General features: G+C 40.2%; 1 protein-coding gene across 2 annotated transcripts; it reads right to left on the reverse strand.

Moving 5' to 3' along the window:
- Positions 1 to 1236: 1236 nt before the first annotated feature.
- On the reverse strand, positions 1237 to 15548 carry LOC143289798 (dolichyldiphosphatase 1-like). Of its 2 annotated transcripts, XR_013056276.1 has the most exons (9): positions 15441 to 15548; positions 12601 to 12701; positions 11788 to 11872; positions 10966 to 11062; positions 8717 to 8809; positions 7876 to 8004; positions 6482 to 6571; positions 2873 to 6144; positions 1237 to 2824 (listed from the first exon to the last, which is right to left on the reverse strand). XR_013056276.1 is itself a non-coding variant. In XM_076598944.1 (8 exons), the coding sequence occupies exons 1-8, from the start codon at positions 15445 to 15447 to the stop codon at positions 6105 to 6107; spliced, it is 642 nt and encodes a 213-aa protein (XP_076455059.1). In that variant the 5' UTR covers positions 15448 to 15548; the 3' UTR covers positions 1237 to 6104. The 2 variants fall into 2 exon arrangements, 1 of the variants encoding a protein (XP_076455059.1); XM_076598944.1 differs by having other exon boundaries at positions 1237 to 6144.
- Positions 15549 to 23174: the final 7626 nt, after the last annotated feature.

Below are 23174 nucleotides of genomic sequence, written 5' to 3' on the forward strand. Positions count from 1 at the left end.
ACATAACCCTTTCTGTCTTACTGCAGGTAGCCATAGTACATGTTCTGGTGCAATGTACCTCCAGCAAACACAGACTGACAAATACCAGTACACTTCTGAGCGCTCTGATTCGATTCCCATACTCACCATTATTCCCTCTGCCCTGCCCCTCCACTGGACCTTGAGTGTTGGTCTGCATTCTAGAGATGATAAACTGAGGTCCCCTGAGCAACATGCATTTAGCACACTTAAAAGAACCAAAGGCAACAAAGGGTCATCTGTGGCAAAATTCTGTAGAAAAATCCATTTTGACAGGAAAACAAACACACTTACAGGAAAAAAAAAAAAAAAAAAAAGGTGGTGCTCTCATTGCAGCATTGCGCTCTCCCTGGGGAGAGTAACCTGAACTTCATGCAGAGAAATCTGTTGTGACAAAAAAGTAATACATTCCTCAGTAAGCTAACCCTTGTGGCATAATTTCCACAAAATTTCGCTCAGCTGTCATTAAATCAGACTGGATTTTTTTTTCCTGAGCAAATTTGCCACATAACTTTCTTGTGTGTGCAAAGTGCACGCTGCACCTATCACCTCAGCTTATCATCTCACCTTAAAGACTAGCACTCAAGACACTGCTCCAAGTCTTGTGGAACTGAATGAAAAAATTCGTTTTTCACAATATTCAGCGTGCACAGATCTTTTTTCATTGAGAGAAAATTAACAATACTGTACATCTTTTTTCAGTGTGTTTGAACCGCATTTCACAGGACAAAAAGCTTATAAAACATGCATTGAGCAGTTAGAGAGTTATAGTGTCTTTGTAAATCCTCCTTGAATTTGACACAAAATTCATCCCTATCCATTGACTCAGACTGTAAGGGCCCATCACTGTACCAGATTGGAATGAGAGCCATTCAGTGAAAAAAAAATCAAACTAAATCATACAATGAACATTCACGTTACATACACAAACCAAGTCAATCATAAAACAAAACTTCACATTACAGAAAAAATAACAACACACCAACAAACAACACCTAAATACGCAGAAACAGTTTTAAAAAATAAATAAAACCACCAACTGACCAAGATGTATATATATATAATTAATTCACATTCAACAGTCATTATAATAGTAACAATAAAATGAATACTACTCCTTATAATATGCATTTATTCATATAGCGCTTACCTTGAGGCTCTAAGCGCTTTTCACATTAAACACCAGCACATTATAATTACATAAAACCATGACGAAAATAAATTACAGAAACAAGTGTGAAACTACGGATCAACCTAGAAATGCTGCTGCTACTACATGCTGTTGACATCCAAAATGAAATACTAAACTGCATCCCACCACTGATTCAGGGGAACAGGGGTGTGGGAGGTTTAGGGGGGGGGGGGGGGTCAGAGGGAAGGGGGGTCAGGGGGAGGGGTGGCAGGGAGGGAGAGGGGAAGAGGAAGGGAACGGCCTTCCAGAAACAGACAGTGGAAAAAATGGAAACCCCTGAGGAAAAAAAAAAAAAAAGAAAAAGAAAAAAAAAAGTCCAATCCAATGGACTGACAAAAGGAAAGAACATGTGTAAGTGAGAAATAAACAGGTTACACTTAACTCATTCAACACTGCACCCACCAACTGCTTTGACATCAAAATTCATTTCACTGAAATGGTGTACACATTCCTACATATAAGTAGACCGCAACTTACTCATACAGTATTTCTGGCCATGTTAAAACGTGTCAGTTTGTAGGAAAAATTGGTCGATTTTCTTTGTTTTTCTGTATCAGTTTGACAGGGAAATATGCTGCCAAGGTTGTAAACTTCCCAAGGTTGAAAGGGTTAAATAATTCAACATTTCAGGTTAACACTGGAGCAAACAGTCACAACACTACATACACGTGGAAATGTTAGTCACCACAAATGTAGGGTGTGGAAGTGGGTAAGAAGAGTTGGAAAAAAAGTCTCTATAGATATATATACATATCTGATTATTGTTATCAAATAATAGTCTGGATGAAGCACAAAATGCTTTGTACAACAGCCAAGAAAATAAATTTGCAAATTGACTTTAATATCAATTTTAGCCATTTTGCCAGTGGACCAGAAGAAATACACGCACACAAACACACACACACGCACATACACACAGACACAAATGCACACACACACACACACACACACTGTTCACAGATGACTGAGAATAGGTAACCATATTTGAACACATTAATAAAGAAGAAAAAAGATTAAAATGTACAACATCAAAGCAAATACAAATAAAAGAAAGAGAGAGAGAGAGAGAAATACAAAGACTTAAAAACTCTTTATTATGTTAAGTGAAGGTATTTTCTGCTATGTTAAAGAGAGACAGAGAGAAATACAAAGACTTAAAAACTCTTTATTATGTTAAGTGAAGGTATTTTCTGCTATGTTAAAGAGAGACAGAGAGAAATACAAAGACTAAAAAACTCTTTATTATGTTAAGTGAAGGTATTTTCTGCTATGTTAAAGAGAGACAGAGAGAAATACAAACTAAAACTACTACTATCTTTCCACTAAAACTCTTGACATCCAACAAAACTGAAATTGTATGTATGGCGGTAAAAAATCTGATGCAAAGTTAATGTTCAATGGCAACTCTGCCTCACTATAGCAAGGAGACTGTATGAAATAAATTCTATCACACAGAAAAATAATGAAACAAACAAAAGTTTGTGTAGACTTGTGCTCTTTTTTTTCAAACTTTATTTTCTTGCAGGAATATCAAACCACGATGCACTGAGAAATTCCATACTCACGTGGACTACTCACACACACACACACACACACACACACACACACAGAAACCTCACACACACAACACACACATACACACACACACACACACACAGAAACCTCACACACCCAACACACACAAGATACTTCAACAAGACATCATCATCATGTACACACACAACCGAACAGGGTTTGAAGAACTGCCGTGTAAATCGATGCTACGTCCTAAGAAAGCCAGACAATGCTCACACTCTACTGCTCTTCAGTTTCATCGACTGGACCTGCCAATCTTGACACTGACCTGCCAATCTTGACACTGACCTGCCAATCTCTACAGTGACCAAACATCCTGATGAATTACTCACATATCATCCGTCTCTGACACTGTCTCCTTGTATTCCCTAACACACTTCTTTAGAACAAAAGAACTAACCACAGCTACTTTCGATTTCTCCACTTAGGTGGAGATATAATTTGAACAGGGCAGAAACCAGACCCTTGCTGGGCTCTGCATCAGTGGGTCACGGCACAGCATGTGTAATCAAACAAAAAACAAACCAAAACTGCCAGTGTATTCTGCAACAAGGGGAAGGTGAGAAATTTTGAGTTCTATTTGCAACAGAAATGTGACACGACTGCTGGTCTGTTCTGTAGCAAGGGAAATAGAGTTATTCCACAATAAAATTCCCTGTCAGGGCAAAGTTCTTCAGTAACAGTTTCTGCTCACAACCCCCACCCCATGGAACTCCATGCCCAATAAAGATGCTCCCATTCCATTCCCAGCTTCAGAACCAATGTCATGGGCCATCAGTTCAATATTGACTTTGATTAATCTTTTATGTATGTGTGAATGCATGCTTGAATGCATGTACACACACATAATTTGCTGTAGATATGGTACTTACAATGTACTTTTGATGCACTGTCTTGTCAGTCTGTGATGTTTCTCTATTTGCTGGCTTACTTACATGTTTTTGATGGATGGTGTAACATATTCTGATGTATTTTTAATGAAACCACTGTACTGTAAAGCACTTACAGTTAAATCTATCTGACCAGACATGATGTGAATAAACATAATATTCACCACAGAAGTGGAGTGAACTACCAATGATTTCTTCTGCAACAGCAGGAAAGAGAGAGACTTTAAGTTACCTACATATACCTGAGAAATGTAGAGGACCCATTACTAGTTTCTTCCACAGTGGAAGGGCAGAGTGAAGATTTGAGATATACATTCCTGCATACAGTGAACCCATTGTGGAAAACCTGACCATAACATACACTACAGCTGTTGCACTTTGTGTCCTTCTGTTCCTGTTGTCTTTTTCATCATTTTTCAACCCTCTGAAAGTATTGAGTAGGGTGGGGGTGTTTTTTTGGGTTTTTTTAACATCTATAGACGCAGAAATTGTTCAGTGCCTTTGTTCCACTCTGCAGCAGTCATTTGTGAAGACGCAGTCAGCACACTCTGAAATGCCATAGACGGGATGATTAGTTAAAAACACTCATTCACACAACTGTCGTGGACTTCTTGAAAGAAGTGTCAAAGTTGTAACCTCTTTCTGTTTGTCACAAATGGAAGGGGGGGGGGGGGGTTGCTGTAGAATTTGTTAGCAAACAATGACCTGAGTGGAAATGGGTTGTTTCCTCATTCTGATATTTACACAAAACAACAAAAACTAAACAAAAATTAAAAATGGGAAAACTCTGCTGTAGAATCTGTTGCCCAATACTTTTTTTTCATTTTTAAGACTTGACATGTGCTTTCATTCAAACCATTGAAATTAGCTTTAGCAATGTACTGTTTCCAACTGTGTGTGTGTGTGTGTGTGTGTGTGTGTGTGTGTGAGCACACATATACAAATAAGCGTATCCATGTGTGCACAGGTGTATGTGTTCTTTTCATGTGTGTGTACATGTGCATGAGAGAGACAGACAAACCAGTGACAATCACTTTTTACTGTAATGACGGTTAACAACTGTTGTCCACATGCTGACAGCTGACTGTTCACTGAATGTACAGAGAACACACAAAATGGCTACCAAACTTTACAGAGGGCTTTTACCAAAATGGCTCGCAAATTCAGAAACAGATTTTACAGCTTATTTGTGCACTGAACACCAAGTTTCACTGGACACTGCAATAAGACAGCACGCAAAATGGGTCCCAGACTATAGAAATGGATTTGATCATTACCCACTGTATTCTGTAGTCACTATACACTGCTGGTTGACAAGACATCACGTCATGTTAGAACAGAGAAAAGGATCTGTACAAATCTCCATACCACTTCTCTTAATGGGAACACATTTAACACTTCATATCTTCAGATTACCTCTCTTAAAACAGAAACATATCCATAGATACAAATCTTTATATCATCTGACTTAAAACAGAGACATACCAATATCATTCATACCACCTCTCTTAAAACAAAAAACATGTCTATACAAATCTTCTTATCACCTGTCTTAAAACAGAAACATACCTACACAAATCATTCATACCACCTCTATGAAAACAGAAACATATCCATGATACAAATCTTCAAATCACCTCCCATGAACAGAAACATACCCATACAATTCTTCATATCACCTATCGTTAAACAGAAACATACAGTCTACACAAATCTTCATATCAAAACAAACCTTGATACCACCTCTATTAACAGAATCATATCTATACAAATTACACTACCTCTCTTCATGGAAACATATCAACACAAATCTCCATTCCACTTCTCTTAACACCGAAACATACCCATACTTCAAAATCGTTCATACCACGTCTCTGTACATCAAGACATTTCACACACACACAAACCATGTGAGAGACCCACATGCACATAATGGAAAATATTCAATGACATCTTTCTTAAGAATAAAGCTGAAAATGGAGCAGTCAGAGCTCTACATTTAGCAAAGTTCATTTAAAAACAACAACAACAACAACTACAGGTCATTAAATATGTATTATAAACATTAAAAAGCTGAGATGAGAACTGTTGAAACAACCACAATCAAAAACTGTTAAAGGGGAGAGGAAAGGAGGGGAAAAAGGAAATGATAAAACACTCAAATCCATCACAAAGTTGAAGACAATGATTTGGCAAATTTATGGTAAAAAGAGAAATATTACACACATGAAAAAAACAACAACAGATAAATATACACAACTTGCATAAATTAAAAAAAAGTAAATAAAAGAACAGAAAAAAGGAGAATTAGTTGTTGTACGATTTGCAGTCCACAGCTGCAGCATGTTGAGGGAAGAACGACGGCAAGTCGAATCGAAGAATGACGCAGATGAAGAGGACTGACTGTCGGGGTGTCCGTCACACTGCCGTTATTGGGACTTCCGTGATATTATTTTTCTCTGCCGACTCCTGAAACAATAAGGGTTTCTTTGGTAATATTACTTATTCCCCCACCCCACCCCCATTTTTTAAACTTATTTTTGCTGTATTGGGGGCAGGGAGGCAGCATATATATTTTTCTTTGTAGAAACTGGTATGTTTCTTAAATTTTTTTTAAACAAACCACTTAATGTGAGGATTCTACTCGTCTCATGCCAGGCTGGTGTGTGTTTAAATCCACTCTCTCTCTCTCACACACACAAACACACACACAGGCTAAGAAATTGACACACACATTCAGAAACATAGCATGCATGCCACCACCACAACAACAAGCTTAAAACAAAACTACCGCCCCAATTCCTACCTTGCTTCTGACCGGGAAGAAGTGTATTCGAACCAGAGAACATGTGGAATCAAAGTGGAATCTCTCAACATCAGGAACTCCCCCACAGGGCTGCAACACAGTTTCACTTTGTTTCTCACTATGGTGCCACTGCATCTGGAAATCCATCAACAAGGCATCTACTGGGCACATGCCTGACACCAGCAGGCAGCACAAGCTAATGTGCTAGTCAGGCCTTGAGTGCATGCATATGTATTTGTGTACTTATCAAAAAGGAATTCTTCAACAGAACTTTGAGGATAACACTTGTTGCCATGGGTTCTTTTTCAGTGCGCCAAGTGAATGCTGCACATGGGACCTCGGTTTATCATCTCATCCGAATGACTAGATGCTCAGTTTGATTTACCAGTTTAACTTGGGAGAAATGGAGAGACCAAGATTCAAACCCAGATCCCCAAAGACACTGTATTGGAAGATAAGTGCCTTAACCATTCTGCCAGTGCCACCTTTCCCTCTGGAACAAAAAGGGCATACTGGTTATTGCTCATCATCACACAGCTACCATCACCTCTGACCTATGCTGTATTACAGGAGATGACCATCCATTCTCTAGCGGTAGGTCACATGACCATGAACCATCAAAATTCTGCGCTGAAAATCTCATCAACTTCATACCACAAGTAATGGGGAATCTTATAATAACAACAAAAACAACAATAATAAAAATCAATCATTTGTGGACATTCAATAATAACAATAATAATGATAATAAAAATAATGAATAATTTTCATATAGTGCCTAGTCTTGTGTAATGCAAATCCATGCTCTGTACACACACCATTCACATAGTTCATGCACTGACACTACACACTCATAAACAGCCATCCACACACACACACACACACACACACACACACACACACACACACAATATGACATTCATCTGTCCATTCAGTGTCCATGAAGATGTGGGTTTGAATCCCACTTTCGCCCTTTCTTCCAAGTTTGACTGGAAAATCAAACTGAGCGTCTGGTCATTCAGATGAGACGATAAACTGAGGTCTTGTGTGCAGTATGCACCTGGCACACTGAAAGAGAACCCATGGCAATACAAGTGTTGTTCTCTGGCAAAATCCTTTAGAAGAAATCCACTCTGACAGCTACACAAATGCACGTAAGGCCAGACTAACGCATCGAGTTAAGCCGCTGTCAGGCAACTGCCCAGATGTTGTGTAGCATAAATGATTTTTCCCAACATAGTGACACCTCCTTGAGAAAGTGAAACTGAAACATAGTCCTTCACAAAAGACGAAGCTGTCAATGAATTCCCAGTGCAATGGAGAAACCATTCTCACACGAGAGACAGAGCGGAGACACACACACACAAATCCGCTGTGCAACACCATCAGCCCACCTGGATGCTAGATGGGGGAAGAGAGGGGTGAGAACCAGCTGTACAAAGGCAAACCACAAGCTGCCGGCCACCACCCCCACCACGCCCCCCCACACAACCTGTGCCGCCGTGTGGTACTCCAGGTATATCCTGCAACAGTCCAGCCTCCATTTTGCACTTTACACACATTGTACAAACTTTTGCTGTTGGTGGTGCTTGCTTTGTGAGTGTGTTTGTTTTGTTTGTTGTTATTGTTATTTCTGTCTCTGCTTTTATTTTGTTGGATTTGGTTCTTTTTTTAACTTTTTTTTTCTTTTTCTTTCTTTTTTTTTTTTTTTGTCGCAAGACAGAGACAGAGAAACAGAGAATGAGAGATGCAGTGGGAAACCAAGAGAGTGAAAGAGAGAGAGAAAATAATAAAATACCAACACAGACAGAAAAACAGACAGAGAGAGACAAGACAGAAAGATACAGATCGGATGTGGTGGGGAGAGAGAGAGAGAGAGAGAGAGAGAGAGAGAGAGAGAGAGAGAGAAATAAAACATGAACACACGAAAGAGAGAGAAAATAATAAAACACCAGCAAGACTAGAAAAACTGATAGAGACAGACAATCAGAGATAAAGAAATTCTTATACATGTAGGATGTGGGAGAGACAAAGAGAGATAAAGAGGGAACCAGAAAGAATAAAACACAAATTCATCAAAGACTACAAGACAGACAGACAGACAAAGGAAACACAGACTGGATGTGGCAGAGCAAATGACGGAAACAGAAATACAAAAGTAAAACACAAACACTTGGAACAACCAACAGACAGACAGACAGGCAGACAGACGGACAGCCAGACAGAGCCACTCACCTGCTATAGGCCACAACAGACGCTACGAAAAAGCTGCCTACACACACAACCACTTTCCACAGATCGTCCAGAATACTGTAGTTCCTGTACACCCTGCACACACACACACACACACACACACACACACACACACACACACACACACAGAGTTTCAACTACACACTCTACAGTGACCCACTGGTGCAGACTGGCAGGGGTCTGATTCTTGTCCTGTACAAAATACTGCTCCACTCACGCACAGAAATTGCAAGTATTGTTTTGTATTACTCTTTTTTGTCACAACAGATTTCTCTGTCTGAAATTCGGGCTGCTCTCTGCAGGGAGAGCGCGACCGCTACACTGAGAGCACCACCCTTTTTTTGTCCCCCTGCCTGCAGTTTTTTATTTGTTTTTCCTATCGAAGTGGATTTTTCTACAGAATTTTGCCAGGGACAACCCTTTTGTTGCCGTGGGATCTTTTATGTGCACTAAGTGCATGTTGCGCATGGGACCTTGGTTTATCGTCTCATTCGAATGACTAGCGTGGGGGAAGGGGGAGGGGAAGAAAATACTGGTGACTGTGCCGTGATTCAAACCAGATTCTCTCGCTTCCTAGGCGGACGCATTACCTCCAGGCCATCACTCCACAAAGTAGCTGCCTGTATAAACGTTTCAACATTATAACTGAGGTCACGTCCATCCACATCTCCTGAGCTTTGGATTTAAGCTAGTCCCACCTACCACTACCACTATTATATCCAGATAAATACACACAGACACACAGGACTAATGCAAATGTTATTGACTGCTTTGGTTGGTCTACATTTCTTTTGCAGGCATTCAAGTTCTCCTGCTGTATATATCCAACTTCAGGACACTAATAATATACAGTTCATGGATGTAAATCTTTCAGACGATATAGTGATTCAGCCCTGAACAGTGTTTCTCTGAAGTACAAGTCCTGTCCATAAGAATCAGGGGTTCCACCCCTCTCCCCATAACCAGATATTCAAAAGTGGTCCTAGTCTTTCAAATCAAACAATCATTAAGTCCTTGCGTTATTGTTATCATTATTATCATCATGGCTGCTTAAAGTCCAACCGACCACACAGGGCCATATCAGGACAGGCCAACTATGTAAATATTAACAGCTTAAACACAAAACTGTCATATATATAGAGAGAGAGAGATAGATAGATAGATAGATATAGATATTTATACATATGGAACTCTTTGCCTCACCACGTCCATCACAACCTCTCACTGCCTTCCTTCAAATCTAACTTCCAGACTTTCCTCTTCCAGCAGCATTACCTTCAGACCCTCTCTCATACATGAAAGTAGATAGTTGATTGTGTAGGTATATTTGTAACACTGCATTGTGTGTGCGGCGAATGGATGGATGGATGGATGCATGCATGCATGAATATAAGTATGTATGTACATATGTATGTTTGTATTGTATGTACAAGTTTGTATGCGCATATATGTTTATGCGCATATATGTTTATTGTGCATGATTGTGAGTTGAGGACTGAGTGTGTTTCGTATGCGCATGTGTGTGGATTGTAAAACGCTTTGTGCAATGAGAAAAGCGCAGATAAATGTCCAGTTATTATTATCATCATTATAATTATTATTGTTGTTCTTGTTATTATTACATATATATATATAATATACATATATATCCAAAATTAAGATAAACCTACAAAACACAGTTCCTGACACATTATCTTAACCATTTAGCTTCTTTGGGCAAATACAACTAGGCTGTGCTGAGGACGTCAGCCCTTTCGCTTAATTTTTTTTATTCATCCCCAGATTACAAAAAAATGTAAAAAAGGAGAAAAAAACTTACAATGCCAAACAAACAAAAAAACAACAACAACAAAAACATACAGGTAAATAACACTGCAGAATGGACAGCTAGTGCCCATCCCAGTGTCTACAATCTCATTACCTAATCACCAGAGCAAAACAGCACAGATAACACATCATAAACTGTGGAAAAGAGAACACTTGTCAAGGCTTGCTCGAAAAAAAAGAAAGGGGAATGGACTGGGAAGGCAGAAAAAGCAGACGACAGTGAATGAAGAAAAAGACAGAAATAAAGAGAGAAACAGAAAAGAGGAAATTTCTAGCACAAAATTTCCAGAAGGCAGGGATGCTGTTAACAATTAAAGACCCCAGCATCCCCACAGGGGGAACCTTACAGCAACAGGCACATGGCATAAATGAAAGAAACCCAAAGAGTGAGCACCGTGACCCACCTGATCCAGATAAAAAAGGTCATGTAAGTGGCGAAGAACCACATGAACTGGGAATGGCTGGAGGGCATGCCGTACTCTGTGTACAGGTTGGACCTGTCTGCAAAAAACAACAACAAAAAATAAACACCACACACACACACACACACACACACACACACACACACACACACACAAACCAACTTGATATTTCATCACTGCATGGAGAAAACTCGTCAACATTTACCTAAGGTGAAGAACATGCGAAGTACTTCATCATAATTTTACAAGAAGCTGGATTAAAAAAAGAAAATAGACATTCAAACTAATCTTGCTGATGAAAAAACGCGAAGCAGCAGTGGCTTTAAGGTGTTTAATGTTAATAGTAAAAATAAGTTTTTCTTTGTTTCTATTTACTGACACGAGGTGTTATCAATCTCCTGATACCACCATGAAATAAATGACTTTGAAGTATGTCCAAAGTATCGTTTTATATCAGTACATGGTCTGTCCCATCCAGTGAAAGACACAGTACTCAGTTCGTAATTTCATGAGACTGAATATTACATAAAAAGAAACCAGCAAAAAAGCCAAGAAAAACACAAACACAGAGAACCAGTTTGTATTTTGAATAGATCTGATATTATATCAAAACAATTTAACAAACCAAAAAGCAACACAACATAACACACTCTCCCACTATATCATTCATCCAACCTATCAACAACAAAAAGTGCAGCAAAAAATAGAAAAACATAGGGGAATGGTGTGGGGGTGGGAATATAATATTATAGTATTTATACACAAACAAAACATAGAATTATAAATGTCAGCATATTCTCCTACCTCTCTTTGGTCTCCCTTCTTGTATCAAATGTTTCAAAACCCAGTTGAAAGCTTCGTCCAGCACAAGCCCTGTTAAAAATGAGATCTGAAACAAAGTAATCAATACCAAAATTGAAGCACATATTTCAATCCAAGGGACACTTTTTAGGTCAGCATTTAACCAAATGTAATGAACCAGTTAACTTAGAATAAATGCCAGATTTTTTTCAAATAGAATGCTAATGTTTTACCAATAAAAAAAAAAATACAACAAACAAACGAAAACGATATGAAAAATGCAGTTATTAAAAACTTCAAAAACTTGGAAGAAAAACTTCAAAAACTTGGTGGGTTTATTATTATCATGGTTATTACTGTTTCTGTAACTCTGCATCACAACGTTTCCTTTTTAAATAAGAACAGGAAAAATAAGGATGACAGCCTGGCAAATCAATATCGCATTATCAGATATTACTGATCTGTCTATAATTATCGTGTCAATGACTGTTCTTTTATCAAAATGAAAACAAACAAAAAATCAGTATCATCTTACACACAGACTATACTAATTACTATACAGAACCTGAATTCCACACAGAGAAATCTGCTGTAGCTGAAAAAAAACACAATACAGTGCAATACCAAAGGGGGAGCCAAATAAAAAGGGAGGGGAGGGGGGTGCAGGGAGGGCGGCAGCAAAAAGAGACAAGAGATCCACACAGAGAACAAGATAATGAATGAGAGACATGGAAACAGGTGGCAGATAAGAATCTACATTATGTTCAACGATACGCATGCTCTCAATACTAATTTAGGGTTCCTACAGATGCGTACCGTGTGGAGGTCCCTCCTGAAGATAATGAGTGTGACGAAGCTGACCCCCAGACACACCGGCAACAGACTGGACATGGCCAGGATCTGACCCATGATGTCACCTGCCCATCAACACACTTCCTGCTTCAGGCATCAGTTTGTGTAACACAGCCACCATGTCTGTGGCTACACTGTGTAATACTGACAAAACATTAAATAGTAAATCTAAAATCTAAACTATTACAATGTTTACATTTTTCCATCTGAATTTACCCAAACTAAACCAATCAAACTACAAATGGTCATTTATTCCAGTATATTGGATTTTTATTATTGACTGCATTTTTAGTTATTTTTACTCTCTCTTTCATTGATTATATAATATATTCATGGACCTATAGTGATCACTGTCATGGCTGTTTTAGAACAAAAGTGTTAGAAGATGTATGATACTTACTGAAACAGTGCAAGTGAAACAGTGAAAGTATCATAAAAATAATTCATGATTTTTTTTCTTTAATTTTTTTAGGGTTTTTAAATTGTTTTGAATCTTGAAAGGGAAAATAGACAATGAATACTAAAAAACCAAAAACAGAACAAACCTAATGTTCAACACAAATTTTACATTTCACATTTTGAAGTTGAACCAGCAAAATTTTCTAATCCAATCTAATAAAAGAAAAATGAAAGACAGATACAGAGAACCAAGATAGAGACAGAACAGAGACAGAGAGGAGAGTGGGAAACAGAGAAAGCAGAGTGCAGGTGAGTGGATGGAAAAAGTATTGACTGACTTACACCAAATATTGATTTTGTCCAAAAATGAAGATCATGGAGGTGTTACAATAAGCAGCTGTGCTTTCAAACCAGCAAAGTTCCATTTCTCATGTAGGTAACTCATAACTGTCATCTCAATGACAAACAAGATGGGTGAGGTGGCCAAATGGTTTGAACACTGGATTCTCACCCTAGTTTTCAGTTTGATCCCCAGTTTCGGTGCACCCAGTGGGTTAACAGTGGAGATGTTTCCAATCTCCCAGGTCAGTATATATGCAGACCTGCTAGAGCTTCAGCCCCCTTCATGTGTATCATAGTATACAGAAGATCATATAAGTATGTTAAAGATCCTGTAGTGTAATACATGCTGGCATTCAGTGGTTTAACATTATGGAAACAAGAAAATAATAATAAGAAGAAGAAGAAAAATGATAATAATACTGGACATTTATCAGCGCTTTCCTCATTGAACAAAGCGCTTTACAATCCACACACACACACGCACATGAAACACACTCAGTCCTCAACTCACAATCATGCACAATACACATATATGTGTATACAAACTTGTACGTACAATACATACATGTATACATATATACATGCATACACGCATGCATGCATGCATGCATCCATCCATATATACATTCAACACACATGCATTACAAATATATACAGGTCTACACAATCAATTAACACTTTCATAAATGAGAGAAGGTCTAGAGGAAATACTGCTTGAAAGGAAAGTCTTGAGCTTAGATTTAAAGGAAGGCAGTTAGAGGCTGTGATGGACGTGGTGTGGCAAAGAGTTCCATACTTGAACAGCAGATGATGAAAAGGCTCAACCACCTTGCTGTTCTCTTTTGCACTTTAGGACGCGGAAGGTTCTATCTTCAAATACTCAGCATGCACGCAAACTCCTCCCAAAAACAGAGTACGGCTGCCTGGGAGTTTCAGCCCATGAACACATAAGAACAATGACATTCATATTGTTACTTGGGGGAGGATGCAGTGGAGAGGGGAACCAAAGAAAACAAATTTCTATGTTGTCAAAACTTTACTGCAGTTGGCACTATTGATACTATTGACGTCATTGATAGCGTCGTACAACTGAGATGTTTTCTGGATCTGGATAAATCATTGTTCATGTGAATTTAGAATTTCTCCTCCTTCCTCTTATATGACCAACTTCAATATGTTGATGATTCTTGTTGTGGTAAACTTGTGCATGCTGGGTACTGAGAACTGCGTTTCTGTATGATAACCCACCGATTTAGCTGGAATTTTTGGACGTGGATTACAGGATTTTAACATGCTTTTTTTTCTTCTTCTGCACACATCAGTATCAGACAAAAGGGTTCTGACACTAGCAGGTTTGCACATCTCTTGACGTGACAGATGGGGGGAAACTCCACCCTTAACCCACCTGGTGCAGCTGGTATCAAGAATGGTCAGACAGTGGAACAGCCTGCCTATTGGATTCAGTGCTGGCCAATACCCTTTTTAAACACAAATGTGTCCTGAGTCCCACTCCAATCTCAACACAATACCCCCCCCCTCCCCCCACCCCTTTCCCCTGACCCCCTAACTACTCCCTTCCCCCTATGCCCCCTCCTTCCCATCACCTCTCCAAAATTCCCCACCATCTACTGGCCATAACAGCCAGATTCATATCCTCGCAATCTCTTAAGGAAATCCCACCCCTTTATAGTTAGGCCCCTGAGTAATCGACTGATTGACCCTGGACCCTAGACAAAGCAGAAAAAAAAGACAGCGACTGACACTTTGACCACTCATCTACCGCGCCCTTTAAAACCGACTGTGATATGAGAATATGAGAATGGTGTGTGTGTGTGTGTACGTGTTCGTGTGCGCGTGAGAAAGAGGGAGGCGGGGGGCCGGGGGGGGGGGGGGGGGGAGGCGTGGGGGTAGGCGCGGAGGAGAGACGGAGTGGGCGGACTTGTAAGCCTTACGCTCCAACATTACTGCAACAGTCTGCACACTGTGCTAGGCCTGTGTGGCTTTGCTACATGTTTCATCCTGAAATAATTTTATCCCAACTGAACAATATTCAGATACTATACCTTTCATATATTCCACATGTGTCAAGGATATTGCCTTCCATTTTGAGGTTTCTTCACAAAAGCTGCCAGATTCTTGACAAGCTGCAGCAGAACTTATGGAGTCCGCCATTTTTATCAAACGAATAAAGCCAATAAAATTACGTTTTCGTATTAATTTCAAGTGACGGTAATTTATCTCAGCTAAATCGTGTAGATAAATATTGTCCAATAACTACGTATGGATATAAGAAACACAAGCGATAGAAACGAAAAGATTATATCTATATATTGGTTTCGTAGCCAAAAACTCCACTGTCGAATTTAGTAACCGACATCCTTTCTGGAGGAGCGTGTTGATACCCACCACCCCCTCCCTCCCCACTCCTCCCCGTGTCGATACTTCCCCGTGTCGATACTTTCCCGAACATGTGTGTGTGCGTGTGCATGTTGTTGTTGTTGTTGTCTTCTTCTTCTTCAGCCGTGTAGCGACTTTTAGCCACAAGTGCTAACTGACAAAGACAGGAGGAATAGACGGCTACTAGTGGTGAGGGAGAAGTAACTGTTCACGCATTCACATGAGTTGGTGTGTGTGTGTGTTTTTTTCTTCAGTTTAACGTCTATTCACTAAAAGTGTTTTTAGACGGAAAGGAGTAAAGTAGTGGATAGTTTCAGTTTCAGTTGCTCAAGGAGGCGTCACTGCGTTCGGACAAATCCATATACGCTACACCACATCTGCCAAGCAGATGCCTGACCAGCAGCGTAGTGGATAAAGGAAAAGAATGCATGTGAATATTGATTCCGTAGCACTAGTGATATCTGATGCAAATGTATTAATGGATGTCATAGACTGTATCGTCTTAGCTCTTTTAGCAAAATCTTTTTGTGAACTCAAATTAGCTTCTTCTTTTGAAAAGGTTTCATATGCGAAAGATTTGATAACGAATTTCGTGGCTGAAGCTTTCCTTTGTTCATCAAGAGATAAAACACCTGCTTCTCTGTAAGTCCCTAAATTTGACGTAAGAATGGGCACACCCAGAGCGAGTTTATAAGCCTTACAATCAATGCTTTGCAGCTTCTTTAACAAATGCAGTGGAGCACTGAAGAATACCTCTTGAGCGTATGTCAAGCGTGAACGTACGAGGGAGGTAGCGAGAGATATCAACGCTTTGGTATCTTGCCCCCAGTACTGTTTACAAATTATTTTAAGGAAATTTAGACCTTTTCTTGCTTTGTTTAGTATATAGTCAATATGATAATTCCAGAAAGCTTTGAAGAAAGATAGACTCCCAAAAATTTAACAGATTGTGTATATCTGATGATGGTACCATTTATTGTAAACACGGGGAGCTTTTCTGGGTCTGATCATGTATTAAATAGCATCATATTTGTTTTTTCTAAGGACAATGATAAGCCGTTTTCTGTCATAAAGTTGCTGATTTTATCAAGTTCCCGCTGGTATATTTTCTTTATGTAATTCAATGTCCTAGTAGGCGTTTTATTTTTCATTGTCACCTTCATCCATAAACAAATGTCATCAGCAAATTGAACCAAGACTGTATCTTTAGCTAGCTTGTTAGGTAGATCTGCTAATAATATATTGAATAAAATCGGCGAAATTACTGATCCTTGTGGTAACCCCATGTGTAATTGTCGGGGTTTGAGTAGGTATTTCCGGTTCTTACTTGTACAAATCTATCTGATAAAAAAAAAAAAAAACTTCTAATATAATCATACATGTTGCCTGTGATACCGATATTTTTCAGTTTATATAAAAGTCGAGCATGCCACACTTGCTCGTATGTACGTTTTTTCGCCTTGCAAACTGTTGCTTTACCTGTGTAGTCAGTTTGACTAGATGTTCTGTGGAGGATCTACCTTTCAAGAGTTCTAAAGCCAGCTTGGTTTATAAGAATTACACTATACTTCTCACAATAATGAACAAGACTTTTCTGAACAACTTTTTCCATTAGTTTGCATACATGCGATGTTAAGGCAATTGGTCGATAACTGTTTTTATCTGTTTTGTATTTGCCCTGTTTGTGTATTGGGACAACGATTGATTGTTTCCATAAAAGAGGAATGTCACTATCAGACCAACATTTCTTTAAAATTAAGTGTAAGAAATCAGTCAAATGTCCAGGCAAATGTCTCAACATTTCGCTTGAAATTCCATCTAAACCAACTGATGTTTTTTTTGCTGCGAGATTTGAGAGACATTCCTTTATTTCATCTGACGTTATTTCAATATTTATATATAGGTGATTTACGCTCTCTGAATCTTGGTATGCTTCGTTTTTCTCTTGGCTTTCTCAATACTTTCTATTTTCTTCTGACAAACCAGTGTTTCTACTATGATTACCAAACATGTCAGCGCGGCAAAAACCTCTGCCTTTTCAATATTTGAAGGTAGGTCTGTATGGTCCAGTTTAATAGGGCACTGTGGTAAATATATTCCATTTTTCATTGTTTTTAGTTTTTCCCATACCTTTTGCATATCTTTGTGATTGAAAACTTCATTTATGCAGAAAGACGACCAGTACTGCCTTTTTGCTTGTGCGTTAACACTATTTGCTTGCTTTTTTTTTAAATTTTTTTTATAGCTTTTTTCATCTCTAAATGATTTGGGGGGGATTGTACTTTTAAGTATATTTTGAATTTTGACTTCTTTTCTTTCTTTGCTGCTTCACAAGCCTCATTCCACCAGATATTACCAGAGTGCTTATGATCTTTAACCCATTTGAACTTTGGAATAGATTCATTTGCAGCTGTGATGACTGCATTTGTAAATATCGAATATAAACTGTTGACGTCTGTATTGTTTATGTTGTTAATTTGAAACGATGAAAGTAAACTTCTGAATTTATCCCAGTTCGCAAGACTGTAATCATATTTTGGAATCTTATCCTCGGTTGGATCTATCGACTGAGATATTTTTGATTCAAATGATCACTATTAAGAGTGTCATTCAGTGTATGCCAGTCACATATTGGTGCCAGATCTGGTGAGATTAAAGTAAGATCTATGGCAGTTGCTCTATGACTTGGATTGTCTGGGACACGTGTTATTCTGTCATCGTTTAGTAGGTGTAGAGAAGCATCTACGATGTTTTCAATAAAACGATTACTAGTGATTGTGTGTGTGTGTGTGTGTGTGTGTGTGTGTGTGTGTGTGTGTGTTAGATTATTATAATTAGTGAAATTTTGCTTTAAAAATGAGATTACAATATAACTGACATCCTTAGAACGAAATGTTAATGATAATAGTAAGCGAACTTGACTAATCAACAAAGATTTGAATCAGTATGATTAAGCATTTATAAGCAATATAATGTAACGTGATTAGCAACATATGAACAGGGCCGGAGGGGGGGGGGAGATGTCAATTAATTGTATGATTTATTAAGGCACATGGTTTTGAGGGGTGCCAGTGGGGTTATGCGTCAGTGTAGTTTGCTGCATGGATTGTTCACTAGTGTTTTCGATTCTTTTTCACACACAGAGAGAGAGAGAGAGAGAGAGAGAGAGAGAGAGAGAGAGAGAGAGCGTCAGTTTTGCCGCTGTAAGATTTAGCACGGATAATTCATGTTATTAAATTGAAATACATGAAATAAAGAAGGAAATTAATCAGTTGTGCGTGTCAGTTTCTGCTCGTTGCATTTAATATATATCAGTATATTTTCGTTTCGTTTTTATTGATTATTCAAGTTCACACACACACACACACACACACACACACACACACACACACACACACACTCACACACACACTGCCACACACACACACACACACACACACACACACACACACACACACACACCCTTTTTGTTCTTCTGCAAAGTAAATCGTTCATTGTTTCTCTCAGTGTCTGTTTCTCTCTCTTACTCTGTGTGTGCGTGCGTGTGCGCGCGCGCGCGCGTGTGAGTGTGTGTGTGTGTGTGTGTGTGTGTGTGTGCCGCGCGGTGTGTTTGTGTGTGTGTGTGTGTTTGTGTGCGTGTACATTGGTGGACCTCGATATGTTATCACCAACCCGTAAAGTTTACCCCCACCCCCCACACCCCCATTCGTATGCTTTAATCCCGCTGCCTGAAACAAACTTCCAACCTTTTATGGGCCTTATTATGGACCCTGAAGATCTTCGAGCGCCCCACCGACCTCAGATGCAGATGTGAAGGGGCCAACGAGGAGACCTCACACATAAGACAAAGACCTTCATTTAAGAACACACACACACACACACACACACGCGCGCGCGCGCGCGCGCGCGCGCGCGCATGAACTCACACACAAACACATACACACGGACCATCTGACGCCCTCCACCCCATCCCCCCTCACCCCCGCTCCCACCCTCATACATACCGATCGCCCACATACACACCCACGCACTTTCAGTTGGACTTTCAATCTGAGGGTCCCGGGTTCGAATCTCGGTAACGGCGCCTGGTGGGTAATGGGTGGGGAATTTTCCGATCTCCAAGGTCAACATATGTGCAGACCTTCTAGTGCCTGAACCCCCTTCGTGTATATACGCAAGCAGAAGATGAAAAACGCACGTTAAAGATCCTGTAATCCATGTCAGCGTTCGGTGGGTTGTGGAAACAAGAACATACCCAGCATGCACACCCCCGAAAACCGAGTATTGCTGCCTACATGGCGGGTAAAAAAACAACAACGGTTATACACGTAAAAGCCCACTCGTGAACATACGAGTGAACGTGATGGGAGTTGCAGCCCACGAACGCAGAAGAAGAATATATCACATATATATACATATATATATATATATATATATGTGTGTGTGTGTGTGTGTGTGTGTGTGTGTGTGTGTGTGTGGGCAAGGTTTGGGTTAAACTGCTCAGTGGTCAGGCAAAGACGCCGCCGGAATGTGGTGTGGCGCATATGGATTTGTTCGAATGATGAACGCAGTGACGCCTCCTTCAGAAAGTGAAACAGGGACACTGTGGCATGTGTTTGGGTCAGTCCTTACGCTGTGCTGGACCCTCCCACACTGCCTGTGATGACCTCAGTCACTCACTTTCTCTGCAGCATTACAGACACGCTGATTTTTTTCTCTCCAGAATATGATTGGAATATATTCAGAAAGACATGTGTTTTCATTGAGAAATATCATAGTATTTTTTGCACAGTTGGGTTCATTTATACCCTTGGATGCTCTCCCGCTACGAGCCAAGAATTAGGCATTTCAGATGAGGGGAACGGGGTGTGAGTGTCGCCATTAAAATTCAAGTTATGTTGGAAGAGGTACTGAGCATATTGTATTGTATTGACCGTGTTTCTCGAACACGAAATGTGCTTCAGGTTATTAAACAAATAATTCAATCTCCCGTGTGAAGATGCCGCAGCAGGATCGGTAAGGCGTTGTACTGATTCAGTGTCCCCATCTGTTCAGGGCTCGAGGCCGCGGTGTGTTCGGCATGGTGCTGTGTCCTTGGGAAAGGCGCTTTTTCCCAATTTTTCTCACTCCATCCAGGCCGTGTGAATGGTTAAGGCTACCTCAGTGACTAACAAAGAATTCGGTTCAGCTGTGGACGATTAACTGCGCCAGCCGAGACCGAGTAGATTGTGTCCTGCCTTCATTTCTACACACACTGGGTATGGATTCACTGCGGGGGGCCGTGAAAAAGCTGTTGGACCTTTAACTTTGATATTCTTTGTTTAAACCTGTTCCTCCAGCTGTAGCCCACAAGGCTGGCACCAGCTGACCCGTATCCCTTAACTAAACCCGCAGTAGTATAGACAGTGCTGTGGGCACGTGTTTCACGTGGTGCCTGACTGGTATGATGGCAGAAATGTTCCTGTGCCTTCAGAGACCCTGCCCGGCCTGTTGTTCCTTGTGACCCTCGTACACAAGTAGTGATAAAGGTCCAGTATCATTCCAGCGTTCTGTTCAAGTTTAATTGGCCACTGAAATACTCCTGTATTCCTTCAATTCCCCCGCCCGCCCGCCACACACACACACACACACACACACACACACACACACACACACACACGATTTCACATACACTGAAGTACATATAAAAGTTGACGGGTATTCCAGCCTTTTGAGTCGATTGAGTTTAACGACCTTTAAGGTCTAGTTGCTGAGGGATGGCGTGGTCTTTGGATGATGAAGGGGTGAGTCCTCGAACACCATTCTGGTACCCAAACACTATCCTTGCAGATCAGACAGATTTTATTTTAAGACACAAGAGCTGAAAATGGAGTGTGTGGTTGGTATAAAAGTCTTTTTGAACTTTTTCTTCTTTTTTTTTCTCAGTTTTATTTTTCGAGCAAGGGCTCGGCTATCTTTGGGTGACGGCTAGAGAGTTAGTGGTTGGACAGAAAAATTGAGAGGGTGTGTTGCATCTTGAAAGATTTTAATTCCTTTCAGGCTGTGGAACTGAGATGATAGTTTCTCAGTGCTGCTGACCTGTGATTTTGTTAACTGGTGTTCACAGCACGAGCCTTGTCTTGAAGTTCTGAGGCAGCAAACTGAACTGTCGGAACGGTGTGATGACTGCCTTGTAATCCAAGTCAGATTATAATAACTTTTGTTCGCTATGGGTATCTGCCGGTCCCTGCTGACAGACTCAGGCTTTGACAGATTCAACCAACAGACCTGGAGGAATGCATATATATTTGTGTACCTATCAGAGTGGATTCCTTCTACATGATTTTGCCAGAGGACAACACTCGTTGCCATGGGTTCTTTTTCAGTGCGTCAAGACGCTCAGTTCGATTTCAAACTTGGAAGAAAGAGCGAGAAGGGATTCGGTCACGGTGTCTGTGTGCGTGTGTGTGTGTTTTTGTGCCGTTTGCATGTGTGTGTATGTGTTTGTGTGTGTATTTATTTGTGTGTGCATGCATGTGTTCGTGCATGCGTATAATATGTGTGTGTGTGTGTGTGTGTGTGTGTGTGTGTGTGTGTGTGTGTAGTATCTCAACAGTCTGTGTACGGTTTCCATGTTCTCAGCAAGTGATTTGGGATCTTTGTTTGACCACCGACGATATGTGAACAGCCTGGCATGCTCAATGTGTGTGTGTGTGTGTGTGTGTGTGTGTGTGTGTGTGTGTGTGTGTGTGTGCGTGCGTGCGTGCGTGCGCGCGCGCGTGTGTGTGTGTGTGTGTGTGTGTGTGTGTGTGTGTGTGAACTTGAACCCTTGGAGTTGAAGCACAGGGACACAGAACAACAGTCCACACTTGTAATGTTTGTGGCGCTGTTGTTGTTGTTACCTGTCAGTTTGCTTGCTCCCATCAATGTTTTAGCTCAGGCCAGGCAGGTCATTGAGTTCGGGAGTTTTATTCAGTCAATACCAACGTCCACGACATTTCTGACCGAAACGTATCTGGGTGAGCGAACTTCCCCAACCATAAAGCTATGGGCTACCTAGGGTTTATCCCTTTAACTAAAGTCTAAAGCCTCAAGCTATGGGATATCTAGGGTTTATCCCTTTAACTAAAGTCTAAAGCCTCAAGCTATAGGATATCTAGGGTTTTGCCCTTTAACAAAAGCCACAATTTATGGACTATCTAGGGTTTCCCCTTTAACTAAAGCCTCAAGTTATGTATGGGCTATCTAGGGTTTTCCCCTTTAGCTAAAGCCTCAAGCTTTGGGCTATCTAGGGTTTTCCCCTTTAACAAAAGCCTCAAGCTATGGGCTATCTGGGGGTTTTCCCTTTAACTAAAGCCTCAAGTTATGGGCTATCTAGGGTTTTGCCCTTTAACTAAAGCCTCAAGCTATGGGCTATCTAG

This window comes from Babylonia areolata, chromosome 14 (assembly GCF_041734735.1).
Source record: "Babylonia areolata isolate BAREFJ2019XMU chromosome 14, ASM4173473v1, whole genome shotgun sequence".
Taxonomy (NCBI): domain Eukaryota; kingdom Metazoa; phylum Mollusca; class Gastropoda; order Neogastropoda; family Buccinidae; genus Babylonia; species Babylonia areolata.